The sequence below is a fragment of the Astyanax mexicanus genome, chromosome 14 (genome assembly GCF_023375975.1).
Source record: "Astyanax mexicanus isolate ESR-SI-001 chromosome 14, AstMex3_surface, whole genome shotgun sequence".
Taxonomy (NCBI): Eukaryota; Metazoa; Chordata; class Actinopteri; order Characiformes; family Acestrorhamphidae; genus Astyanax; species Astyanax mexicanus.
The window spans coordinates 9,196,996-9,211,286 of record NC_064421.1 but is presented as its reverse complement, the minus strand read 5'-3'; the positions used below and the strand labels follow the sequence as shown (position 1 = coordinate 9,211,286).

At 37.4% G+C, this 14,291-nt stretch overlaps 1 protein-coding gene across 2 annotated transcripts in view; it reads right to left on the bottom strand.

The window, feature by feature from the left end:
• Positions 1-8,787: 8,787 nt before the first annotated feature.
• LOC103028758 (zinc finger DHHC-type palmitoyltransferase 14) overlaps positions 8,788-14,291 on the bottom strand; it is a 67,923-nt gene continuing 62,419 nt past the window's right edge. The window contains exon 10 of one of the 2 annotated variants that reach the window (XM_007248453.4): positions 8,788-9,867. In XM_007248453.4, the coding sequence (XP_007248515.3) occupies positions 9,466-9,867 (402 nt within the window). In that variant the 3' untranslated portion in view covers positions 8,788-9,465. The remainder of the gene's footprint in view (positions 9,868-14,291) is intronic. The other variant, XM_007248454.4, reaches the window with a different exon arrangement.

The window sequence follows — 14,291 nt, the reverse complement described above, 5'->3', positions numbered from 1 at the left end:
AAATATTATGACTTTAATCACATAATATTATGGCTTTATTTGTGAAATATTTCAACATTATTATTGAAATATTCAGACTTTATTCTTGAAATGTTACGACTTCAATCGGAAAATATTATGACTTTATTTGCAAAATATTCCGACATCATTATCATAATATTCCGACTTAATTCTTGAAATAATATGACTTTAAACACAAAATATTATGATTATTTGTAAAATATTACGCATTATTAATGTAATATTCCAACTTTATTCTTGAAATATTATGACTTTAATCACAAAATATTCATTTTTTTTGTGAAATAATACGACTCAAAATATTACGAGTTCATTCTCAAAAATATGACCTATTTCTAAAAAAAAAATCTTAAAATATTACCAGTTTATTCTTGAATTTAACTGGTTTAATTTTTTTAAGAGTGGCCCTAAAACTCCAGTGGTTATCTTTCTTTCTAAAAGTATATTCAGTGTGCGTATAGCTGGAAGTACAGGAGCTGGTTAATGTGCGCTGCAGGGAGCCGCAGGTTGGGGGCGCTGTAGGAGTTTTCTATAGTTTGAGTCTCTCTCGGAAAACGGGTGGGGTAAAGCCACAGAAACCCACCGCAGTTTAGGGTGAAAGAATGTTCTGGAAGCGGAGCCGCTGAACCTGGATGAGCCCGGTCTGAAGATTCTCCTCAGAACAGCGAAAAACTCCGCCGAGCCCGGCCTCTCGCTGTCAGTCATCAGGTACGGAGTTTATCTTTCTAATAAACCTTAGGTACGGAGTTTATATAATAAACCCGCATTTGTAGCGCTTAGCTTTAGCTCTTAGCTGTAGCTATTAGCTTTAGCTGGCGTTTTCTATCTAGCGTAAGCTAACTAATTAACTAATTAGCTGAGCCTAATTAAGCTTTTAACTCTACAGCGTCTCCACTCCACTCTCTCACACAGCGGCATTTATTCTCCTTGTTCTGCTCAGTCAGTGGAAATCTGCTGTTCTGAGCTGTTTGATAAGCTTTGTATCTGTAGGCTAGCTAAGTTAAGGCTTAGCTTACTGAGCTAAAGCCAGCTTCGGAACACACGGGTCTGGCTGTAGCTCCGCGCTGGTTGGGTTAATTTTAACAGGTGATTTTTATTTAGTTTTTTTTTATATATATAAGCCTATTCCCGCCCCTAAAATAAAATAAACAAGTCCAGCAAATTTCGATATCAATATTTTGAGATACTATCTCATTATTTTGGAATAGTAAGTCATTATTTTTAGACAGTGTTTTATTATTTTGAGATGATATCATTGTTTTGTGATACTATCTCGTTATTTTTGAGACACTGTCTCGTAGGGCTGAACGATTAATCGTTTTTTAATCGAAATCGCGATTTGAATGGACGCGATTTTTCAATCGCAGGAGCTGCGATTTGAATTAGCCAATAGCCTGCAAGTGTTTCCAACTTATGTGGTTAAAAGCGCCTGTTCTGTGTCTGAGAGGCTTGTGTGTGTGTGTGAGCACACCGCCTGCTCTTCTCCGATTGGCCTGATGCAGCAGGGGCTGGATTCATTTGAATATTTTTTTCACTGGAGGGCGGGGCTGCGTTCAACGCAACGAAGCCAGCATGCACTGCCGCTCTCTCCATTGCAGCTACATCAGGGTGAATTAAATTTAAAGTGGCGCTTGGACATGAGTGGAAGACTTGGATAAAATAATTTAAAGCCAGGCGGACACTGTGCAATTGTTTAAATGCGTTGTAGAGTTCAGATTGTCTGCGAACCCGAACCTGACTTGATGCCCGAACTCGCGCCGGGTCAGCAGAGAATTCCCTCCGCTTTCCTTTGCGCTCTGTCAGATGGTGCTCCAGAAAATGGTCTGTGAGGTAGATCTGTTTTAATACAACAAATCACACTATGATCTTTATGATGTACCACAAGTTACACTGTTATAATCACACAGTGCTGCACGCGTGTCAGCAGCTGCAGCTCTGCCTGTTTAAAGCTCCGCGCGTGGGTTAATCGGTTTGCGCCGCACACATCGCCGGGGTGACGACGCGTCTTTGGGGCAGAAATAATATTTCTTTATTTTATTTCTGCTATTGCGTGCCGTTTTTCGTTTATATCTTTTGGAATTCGTTATATTGTAATTTTATTAGTATTTGGGGATTATTAAATAAAATATAAAAGTAATATATAAACAGTATAAATAAATATCAGTTTGTACCAGTGTTGGGAGTAACGGCGTTAAAACAGCTTCTGGCCGCTGTGCCTGTGGTTTGGCGTGGTGAAGTGAGGCACAATTGTGACGATTTGCTGCTCTAATCAATTCAGTGATTGCCGTGGACAAGCCAAGTTCCGAATTAAGGACGTTAAGCTCTTTTTAGCTGCTCCGATGTTTGTGGTGCTGCTGCTTTCTCTTTTAGAGCTTAGATTTTCTGCCCGAACCTGACCTGACCCGAGGACCGACCCGAAATCGGGCTCCTATTTTTATTTTATATAAAGCTTTGGTGTGCTAATCATAATGTTGCTAAGTAACCAATTATTATTGTTCACTAAAGCGAACGAAATAGCGAAAACTGAAAGTGAAAAACATTTGTGTTAACTGAATCTGATAAAAACGGCAATTAAAAGAAAATAACATAACTATCTCGAACTGTATTTTGTGTTTATAAAACTAACTACAACTAACTGAAATTACTGATAGAATACCCTCATTTTCGTGTTAAATTAATTTAAAAGCGCTGTTGTACAGCGGAGTTGTACAGCGGGCGGTGTTGTGCCGAGCGCGTGGCACCTGGTCCGTGGCGTTAGTTCTTGTGTAAAGCGCTCGCGCTAGCCGCAAAATACGACAGAAAACACTGAGAAACTGCAGAACTATCTATGGGATTACAATATGAGCGCCAGGCAGATGAAAGAGAAACAGCAGATACAGCGTGAGAATATTTACCTGTGAGTAGTAACTCACACCAGAAATCTCTCTCTCTCTTTCTTTCTCTCTTGCAAAACGTGCACGTTTTGGGCCTGATCTAAGCTCTATTCTCTTTTGGCAAGGCTGTTGTTATATTAATACCATTTTAACGGTCATTAGATTGTTGTTTTTGTCCATTATTTTTTTTGTTTATATATACATATTTCCTTTGAGGGTGGCTTGGTATGTTTAATTTCATCCCCAGACGCGTTTTTCCGTTTTTTCCGTTTTTTTCAGTATTACAAGTTTTAGTAATTTTCTTTGGTTGTGTGGAGAATTTCGTTTTATTTTTTTTAAATTCGTTAGATTATATTTTTGTCAACATTTTGGGTTTATTTTCGTTTGTTATTTTTCTAATAGTAAATGTATAATTGATTTCCTTTTTTGATGGGCGAATATTAAAAAGTAACGCGATTAGTTACTTTTACTGGTAACTAATTACTTTTATAGTGGAGTAACTCTGTTAGTAACTCAGTTACTTTTTTGGAGAAGTAATGAATAACTATAACTAATTACTTTTTCAAAGTAACGTGCCCAACACTGGTAGCTACCAGTATGAAGCTAACAGCTAAAAACTGATTTACTTTTAAGTTCATTTATTTGTAAAAATGCATCTCAAAACTCAAAGAGTTTAGGATAAAACCGATATTTTGCTTTTTTTTTTAGCTTTTCTGCTAAGGCATTACTGTCCACAGCGGACCAGTCAGTTACTGATGTTGCAGTTATACCTTTTGTGCATGCAAGCATTAATGATGCTACTTTTGCATTTAATGTGCAAAAAAACTGATTTACTTTTAAGTTAATTTATATTGTAAAAATGCATCTCAAAACTCAGACTTTACAGTTACTGATGTTGCAGTTAAACCTTGTTATTTATTTTGTTGTTACTTGCAATTTAAAAATAAAACTGAAAACTGCATTTAATCTGAGATACCTGTGAATATTTTATGTGGAAGAAGTTTATAAATTTATTTGATAGGTATGGTAACCACTAATACAGGTTTAGGTTTTTGATGGATTAAAAATAATCGCAATTTAAATCGCAATCGCAATATTCTGTGGAAAAATCGCAATTAGATATTTTGCCCAAATCGTGCAGCCCTACTGTCTCGTTATTTTGAGATTGTAAGTTATTATTTTGAGAGAGCAAGTGTGTTTGCTTTTACACTTTATTTATTTATTTTTTCCTGTGAAATCTTCGCTACATAACATACAGCTTAGTCTGGGCCACAGCCAAACTCTTTAACACACTAAAATAGAAGTCTAGTGTGAGTTCTCCATGTATGTTTGCAGCTGGTGATCAATTAAGGGTGCTTTCACACATGAAAGACGGGCCGTGGTTCGCCAAACGAACGTGCTCGTCCTGAAGCAACTGTATCCACCGCTCATTTTTCCTGTTTTCCGGTTATTTTGAGAGGGTACTGACTGCAGTCTGCAGGAAGGCGGAGTTGAACGTCCTGTGCGTCCAGCTCCGCCCACTTTGTTAGCGTCATGCCGTCCAGTCCCGCCCACTTTGTCAGCATCATGTCTTAGCTCCGCCTCTGAACGGAAGTAAACAATGTACAGGGCAGTTAGCGGACTTTAAATATAATGTGCCGCGTCGTCCGGCTTAAATACAGTGTTTACACTACAAGCTTGCGAGACTGACGAGGCGTGGCGTGGACAAAGTGGGTGGGACGCTGGACGTCCAACTCCGCCTTCCCGCAGGCTGCAGTCAGTAGTGGTTGTTTATTTTTCTTCTTCTGCTGCCGTTGCTGAGGAACGCCTGCTCAGCTTCCTGTAATTGGTCCGAAAGTTCGAACCATCCAGAAAAGCGCTTTCACACTGCAGAAGAACCGGACCATGATTCAAAATCAGAAGATCCAAAATCTGGTCGTTTGGTCCGGACCGTGGTTCGCGGCCCCTTTCACACCTGCTACTTTGGTTCGGACCAAACTGAAAAGTCCTAAAGTTCGAACCAAACGAGGCAGGTGTGAAAGCACCCTAAGGATGCCACTTTACCTATATCTGTTTTTTTGCCTCCACCAAACCTGGTTCTTCTGTAGCTTTCATTCCAAGGTTTCCAGAATTTCCCTCTGGGATCAGTAAAGTATATATTTGTCTAGGTCCGGAGGCTTATTTTAATATTGTGTGATTACTCTTAAAGCACCAATATTTCATGATTTGTGAATCCAAGTCCAAGGTAGTCCTCAATTATAGTGTCTCCTAGTATCTCAAAAATAATGACTTAATATTTTAAAATAATAAGAAAGCGTATCAGAATAATGAGATAGCATCTTAAAATAATGACTTGCTATCTCAAAATTGTAAGAGCAGTTTACTTAATAATAAGAAAAAAATGTGCTGGATTTTTGTTTTTATTTTAGCTGGAATGGGCTTCTATAAGTTTTAGTCTTAAAAGTTTTAATCACATCTTATTCATTTAGTTATTATTAGCTTTAATCTACTCTTAGCTGACATAAACAACATTTTAGTCAGATAAAAAGTATGAATTGCATATTTTCTGGTTTCACTATTTTATATTTGCAATATTTTGAGGTTAATTATTGTTAGTGTTTATTAAATCAAATAGTCTTCAGGTTTTGTTACATTTACATTATGTTGGCATTAAAATGTTTTAAAGCACCTGAGCTATAAAGGTGAAACCAATAAAGCCAAGTTTCTGAAATCATACAATTTTACTGCAGTAGTGATTTAACCTATTTATAATAAAATTATTTTGGGGAAAAATGGGTACGGTATGGCATTTTGCGAATAAATAACAGTAATATTTAGAGAAAAAGGATGAAAAGATATAAATGGGATGGTACTTTGAGAACAAAATCTAAATATTTCAGGATTAAACTACTAAAAATTATGTACTATATGGCATTTTAAAGTTGTAATATTTCGAGAATAAACTTCAGGGCAGTTTCTATATGTAAAGCACAATATTTAATATCCTGTTTTGAAATATTGCATTAAAACAGTAATTTGATCAATTAAATGAATTCAGTTAACCCCTAAGCACTATGGCTAAATAAGGATTGATTAATTCAAAGTCTATAAACATAAAAAATCTATTCTAATCAATTCTTATCTCATTGGATGAGGACTTTGGTATCTTTTTGCAGGCAAATCAAACCTCGTCGCAAGACCAATGTGTATTAATCACATATACCTGTAAACCTCATTTAGAAGTTAAATATATGAGCTTATGTAAAAAATACATCCACTGCCACCAGAGGGGGCTAGATCTCCATATTGAATGGTTGGGTGGAGTAGGGATCTCACCGTTTCCAGCTCAAGGACTAATAGTGGATTCTGCACATCCTGCAATTTCAGAACATAATACTAGGGCTGGACAATAATATATCCATGTAAATATATATTATTTTTTTCCTGATATTATAATATGCATTATACATTGCATCTGTCTAAGGCTGATGGTTGTTTTTGGCTGCATTAAATTAAACGGTCAGAGGTTTTAGGTACAGACCTCCATTGTGGGTGTTTGTGGGTGTTTTTCACACATCAGTCTTAAAGCAGGGCTGCATATATATAACTTTAGTAGTCGACTAATCTGATTAATTTGATAAATAATTAACAACTATCCCCTCTATTGCTGCATCCTTTCTGTTCAATTGCATGTTTTACCTTGTCCACTTTCTGCCTTCAGTGAGAAATCTGGTGTACAATGGACTTAATTCCAAAATACATCGCTTTTAGCCGAAGCTCCCAACAGGCTCAAAATGCTAGTAATAAGGGCATAGTGTTGCATATGCAAAGAAATTACTATTGTAACACTGTTTATACACACAGTACCTTCAGGTAGATCTCTGGGTGCCTCCATCTTAAAATTAATTCTCAAGAAGTCGAATTAATGAGCATGAACAAATGGATAGGACAAGGGAATAGAATTTTAAATTAATTCTGTGGAAATGCATGAATTCCAGCTGCTGCTGAAAATCTTTCTATAATATTTATGCATTTCCAAATAATTAATCTATTCCCCTGTCCTACCTATTCGTTCATGCTTGTTAATGTATGTGTGTATAAACAGTGTTTTTAATAATCTACCTGTGCACTTTTAAAGTCCTCAGTGCCTCGTTTTAAATGTCAGGACCCTCAGAATCTTACCAATGAAGTGTGGAGTCACTTTGAGCTTGATAATGATTAAAAAATAGTGATTATCTTTGCACAGGCAACTCTATTCCCTTATCACTAGCATTGTTAGCCTGTTGAGAGAATGCTGGGGTGAATGGAGGTGGGCTATTTGACAAAAGGTTTTACTCTTTATCATGTTTTTCTACATCCCAAGTCCATTTCACACCGGATTTCTCCTTTAACATACCATAAGTTACTACAGTACCTTAAATGATGCCTAAAGTTTAAATATACCTAGATAGCTTAATCAAGTAAGAACTTAGTGAGTGAGCAGCTCTTAACCCCCCCCCCCCATTGTGTTTGTAAATGATTAGTTATAACTGAACTGAAATTTGGAGTCAACTAACTATCATAATTAGCATTGTTTAAGTCGACTAATCGTTGCAGCCCTATGGTGGAGTTGTTATATTGATGAAAGTAATACATACAGCTCTAGAAAAAAAAAATGAAGAGACCACTTTAGTTTCTGAATTAGTTTCTCTGATTTGGCTATTTATAGGTGTATGTTTGAGTAAAATTAACATTGTTGTTTTATACTATAAACTACGAACAACATTTCTCCCAAATTTCAAATACAAATATTGTCATTTAGAGCATTTATTTGCAGAAAATGAGAAATGGCTGAAATAACAAAAAAAGATGCAGAGCTTTCAGACCTTAAATACTGCAAAAAAACAAGTTCATATTCATAAAGTTTTAAGAGATTAGAATTCAATATTTGGTGCAATAACCCTGGATTTTAATCAGTTTTCATGCATCTTGGCATGTTCTCCTCCACCAGTCTTACACACTGCTTTTTGGATAACTTTATGCCACTCCTGGTGCAAAAACTCAAGCAGTTCAGTTTGGTTTGATGGCTTGTGATAATACACATTCATTTTTATTATATTCCAGAGGATTTTAATTTGGTAAAATCAAAGAAACTTTTTATTTTTAAGTGGTCTCTTTTTGTTGATAGATATTGTGTTGCAGGAACAATAAATGAGGCTCAAAACTGAATATATTGTCACTGTCAAGCAAAACACTTGCACCACAAAATAAATAGGAAGCTTTTTAATGGACTTGAATGTAAAAAGATGTGGAAAGGTTATTTTGGATCATTTCAGTTGACCCATTCATGATAAAATTAGTGTTTAAGTTACATCATGTCCAAATTTCATTATTGTTATAAGCTGTTGAAAGCCATTTTGACACTTCTGGTCTTTACTTAATATGTTGTGCTCACTCACAGAAGGACAAACCAAAACACCAAGGCACAACAAGATACATAATTATTAGTCTGATATTGCCATGTACAAACCCAATGTGTGTTAATATTTCATAATGAATGGACCAACAGAAATGCTTCAAACTTTACTTATAATCAAATATCCTTTAAAATCACTTCCATTGAATAAAAGTTAAGCTTTTTTTTCTTCTCCCATAAAGATGCCATTTTAGTAACATGAGGATTTGCGTGACAGCGACAATATTTAAATCCCTAAAAGAACCCCTTAGGGGCAGTGCAGGCGCCAGCCACTGGTGCTTGTATGAATGAGATTTTATTGGGCAGTGCATCCTTTCATGACACAGTATTATAGGTCTTGTTAGTGGATAACAACCAGAGGCAATCAGGCAATCGTCACAAGATGACACCGCAGTTATGGAGCATGCGACACTCAGGCGAGTCATTCAATGCTTTGAGAAAGAGATGCACAAACAACGGTTACAGAATCCCATTTAAAAACTCTGGGAATTTATTTCATATCCACAGGAAATATACCAATTTGTTGGAAAAAAGAAAAAAAACATTATGGCACAACACAATACCATATTCCTTTCGAAAATATGCAACTTAAAGCTTAACAGTTTGATATGCAACGTGGTGACAGATCATAACGCACGTAATCGACTGTCAACAATAGTCATCAAACAATATGAAACACTGTTCGTTCTGAGTTGCCAGGCAGGCTGCTTGCTTTTCTTTCTTTTATTTGTCCGATTTACCAAAAAAATAAAGAAAAAGACGATAAAGGGAGCCCAGCAACTGAGTTATGAAGCAGCTTATCAAGAGGAACTGTAACACCACCTCTCTTTATATATGTTATGATACACTCCACTAGGTACAGCCCTTTGGTTTACCAGCCACCCAGCGTTCAGGGCAGTAGGTTGTGCATCCACAGGCAGTCTTTTAGCAGTCCTTTAGAGGAGTAAAAAGAGAGATTTCAGTAGAGTTTGGCAGTCTGGCAGATTTGTAGACCGGGGTGGAGGAGAGTCCAGGCCATCACATTGAGGTGAAAGAAGAGGTGGTTTAAAAAAAACAAACAAACAAAAGAAAGTGTTTAAAGGAAGGTGTTAAGGGACGGATGGCATTTGTGTTTTATGAGAGCTCACATGTCCGTTTTTAAACTGAGCTGAGTTTGACCAGGCCTCTGACTGAGTCCTCATGGAGAGAGTCCTGGCTGGCAGGGTTATAGAAAGGCATGGTGTGGCTGTGGCCCAGCGGACTGCCGCAGGGCAGCATGCCAGGTGGCGAAGGGGCTTCGTCTGGTGTGAGGAAGTGGTGGTGTCCCTCTGTTGCAGGATGGCTCTGGTGCAGCATTTCCGGTTCACAGCTCAGGTTTGGCGTGGAGGTGGGCGGCGTGGGCTGTCCCAAAGGTAGCAGAGTGCAGGGACCACCGATAGCCGTCCGTCCAGGAAGAGACGAGTCGTCCGCCATGACCACGGGCTGTTCGCTCTGCAGCAGGGGAGTGGCAGCAGCCTGCAAAATGAATTTGGTGCTCTGAATGCACTGGTCTTGGTCACACTGAAAGGGAACAATAGCAATAGGTAGAGATAAGAGAGGAATAAAGGAAGATAGTAAAAGAAAAAGTGGTGAGCAGAGAAAACAAAAATCAAAAGAGAATGTTATTAATAACAGGAACGAGAGTGAGCAAGAAAAGAAGAAAGATGTTAGTATCATTATTTTAGTACAAAACATTGAAGAAGAAAAAAAAAATCTATCTCCCAAATGCACCAAGAAGAAAAGCACAGCCGAATCAATGACTGCGTGAGACACGAAGAGCCGTTCTAAAACTCCCAAGTATTGATCATGCCTCTGCTACCTTAATTGTAACAACCATTAAAGGGCATTTTGTATCGCAGGGAACAATCGATCACGCTGGGAAAACATCTGCGGTCTACTTAAAGGCAGACCTTTCAAAACAATTACATCACAAAACATATTTCAGCAATTTTTCAGCCCAGACGAGCAGGAGCGGATTGCAGCAGATGCAGAGATTAAGCGACTTTTAAAAGAAGCATATGGCCATAGACAACCTTTTAAAAGCAGATAATAGAGGTTAAATAATAAGTGCACAGGCTTGTAATATAAAAAAAAAAAAGCAAAAACATGGTATACTGGACTAAGTAATGAAAAGCATTAGATATGATGAACATTTCCACAAAATGATAATCTGATTCATTCTATCATTAAATTTTATTAATTTGTAAACAGGTCAACTTTGTGATTGAAAAGAGGGATGATCGGGTAGCTGCTTATTAGAGTTCCTTCTGCTGCAGGAATGTTAATTTGGCAGTATATGTCTAAATGTTTGTAAACAGCCCTTCAAATAAATGAATTTGGGTTCTGCTGGCACTGATGTGCAAATGCGCACACACAAACTGCTTGTCTAGTCTGTGTAGAGCAGTATTACCAATAGAATAAAACTTTCTTGAGCAGATAAACAGGAAGAACCTAATGCCAGGTGTGAGGTATGTAACAGTGGAACTGTGTTCTCTTGAATTATGGCACTGTCTCCAGTACTTTAGGGATGAGGTAAGCTGTGGGGGATCAACAAACAATCTGACCTCACTAGCACTGTTCTTGCTGAATGCAATCAAATCTCTAGAGCAGTGCTCCAAAATTTAGTAATAAAGCTTCTCTTAATTAAATAAAAAAACTACTCAAAAAGAAATCACCAGGTGTTCCAGTACTTTTGTCCATATGTGTATTTTATATGATGGTGAATAATAATGATATATTAGTGTAATAATATAAAAACAATTAGTCAACATTATATATAGATTATAGTGATTCATGTGCTTGCATTTACTTTAACATTTCAACATTTCAATTAACTTTTTACTTCGAACCAATATTTAGTGTAGCATCACAATTCTTGATACTAAAACAACTTTTAGTTTAGTTTTTAGTTTAACATATCTCTGAAGCTAAAGTATTTATTAAAATGCTTTGAGCATGAGCATTAGTTATTTGTAAAGATTAGAGCAATGCTTTTATTTGTATTAAGTTATTTGCAGTAATTTACAGTAGAACATTGTCTATTCGTCCACCGGAGTTTCGACATTACCATGCTAGCTACTATGGAAGACTGCACATTTAATTGCGTTCAATAACAAGTAAGAAACATTAGTGAGCTGAGAATGTTAAATGATCATCACCCCACCTTACTCCCAACTCCCAATCTAATTGGAGAGAGCACCATCATTCCAGAGAACACAGTTCCACTGCCTCACATAGCTCAGTGCTAGATGGCTTTATAACCCTCTAACCCACACCTGGCATTAGGCATAGTGCCAACCGGTTCATATTTGTGCACTTTAGAGAGTCCTATTCTATTGACAATGATTCACTAGAGAGACTAGACAAACAATGTCTGTCAGCAGTGGGTACAACTTGAAAGAGAACTCCAGTGTGAAATAGGCCTGGGTTGTAGTAAAACATAATGCTAGGGAAAAATGGCTATTTTTACATTATTAACAAGCTCAAAGTAGCTTCACACTTCATTGGTAGAATTCTGGGGACCCTGACATTTAAAACAAGGCACTAAGTTTATATTCAAGGTCCTTGTAATTCTGCCTATCAAGTGTGGAGCTTCTTTGAGCTTGTTAATGGTGTAAAAATACATTCTTTTGCATGGCCAGTGCTATGCCCCTATCACCAGCATTGTAAGCCTCTTGGACGAATCAGATTTCTCACTTAAAGAAGTTGAATGCATTAATTAAAAGGGACTTCCACAAACATTTGGACATACAGTATATACAGGTCGTAGTATTGTAATGTGGTGCTCCAACAGAATTCTGTTGACCTGAACACAAGTAAAGACCATTTTAACTTTTCTTGAAAGTTTAAATAAGGATGTCACACACTGGCAGTCTGCAAGTTGATATTAATCACGACAATGTTTTGGTTAGACTTTAATTATTAACACAGGGTTTAATCATTAATACTCTGCTCCTGACCCATTTTTCTTTCAGGTGTGCTCACATAGCTCCTACATTTAATTCAAAGCTTATTAAAATAGATCTTTTACAGAGCTGTAGTCATTGATTAGCTTAACTGCATTATATCTAGAAAAGTGGGCAATGCAAAATTTCCCTCTGGAAATGTGTGAAACAACAATCTGATTAAACTGAGCTGATATGGACTGTGGGATTATGTTGGAAATGGAGACTGACAAAAGCCTGCCTGTCCTACTCTGCAGTGTAAATTCAGTTACATGAAGCAATATAGCATAGTTATAAGATCCATTATTTGTGTTATTTTGTACTCATATGTTAACTCACCCTGTGAGAGGTGTTAACAAAAAATATGGGGCTTCTGAGCATTAATTTTTAATACCCTTGATTTCAAAAGAAACAGAGTTTATCCTGCTTTTGCTGGAGTAACTATAACTACTTTCCAGGGAAAGCTTACCATTAAATACCTACAGGAGCATAGCTGTAAGGATTTGATTGCATTCAGCAACACCTGTAGCATTAGTGAGGTAAGGATGTTGGATAATCACCATCCCACCTCAAATTCCCAAAAGTATTGGGTTGGAGCAGCATTATTCCAGATAACACAGCTCCACTGCTCAATGCAGGAAGGATTTATACCCTTAAAATTCAGGCCTGGCGACTATTCTCTGGAGTAATAGTTTTCCATTTGGTATTTAGGATTAGATCGGGTGGTGATCACTTAACTTAAAAGCTGAAATTAGACATAAAGCTAAGGGAACTGTGGAATCATGTTCTCTGTAATGATGGCGCTCCATTCAATACTTTTGGAATGAGTTTGGGATGGGGGAAGTGGTGTTTATTTAACATCCAATCTCTTACAGTCTTGTTGCTGAATGCAAACAAATGCATTTAAACAAGTCTAGTAGAAAGTCTTACCTGGAGATTAGAGACAGTTATATCAACAAAAGCAGCATTAAACCTTTTTGGGATACTTAATAAACAATTAATAAAGAGGAGTCCCAATACTTTAATCTATAAAGTGTACCTCCAGCGGTAGGGTCTGAGAACACTGTGTTAAGTATGTTTTCCTGTAATTATCCATAGCAGTAGACTGCAATAGTATGCCAATTAGTTTAGTGTTTTTGGTAGCAGCACCAGCAGGTGGTAAACATCTGATCATCTGTTTAAATAACTCATGTAATTGAACACAGTTCTTAATGCAATCCCATTCAGGGCCGAGATAAATCAGTGTTTTGATCACAGTGCATCCATTTATAGCCCCACATGCATTCCAGAATCCTCTCCCTGGACACGCCACTTCCTGCAGCTTCAAATGTAGCTTGTGAGATCAAATGAAGCCATGAAGTCATGTTTCAAACTAAGAGTCCAAGTAACTTTAAAAAAGCCCTTTATCTCTTCCGAGAAAGGCAGAACCTTGTGGCTGAACAGGAACAAAGAGCTACACATGCTCAGGTCTGCACAGACCTAAGGGCTAAGCCACACCGCCTGCCCCTGAAAGCTCTTCCTCTTATCTGTGTCATTTACAACCAAGATGTTCCTTTTTAAAGTTCTATAATTAACTTCCATAATTATGATGCCAAAGGAGCCTGACCCATGACTACGCTGGAAGTTAAATATCACATAATTCTGGAAACAACAGAGCTCCACAGAGCAGCTAAACCCAGAGACTCAAAGGCAGAGGCGATTACACATCTGTGCCCACTATCAGTGACAGGTGTGAACATGTCACAAGTGAGTCATCAGCATACCACCAGAGCACCCAGCGCTCCCTCGGCCTGCTAAGATTAGAGACATGTTCAAAAGAATAGACCATTGAGGGAACTGTACACAGACATTTTTCCATCTCAACTTTATCAACAGGCATCTCTAGACTGTGCACGAACAGTTTAGACTCAGACGGCCAGACTTTTTTTTAACTGTATTTATCTTACAGTGAGTTTGGTTTCGGTTATTTTAATTTTATGAGAACATAAAAAAAACTAGACA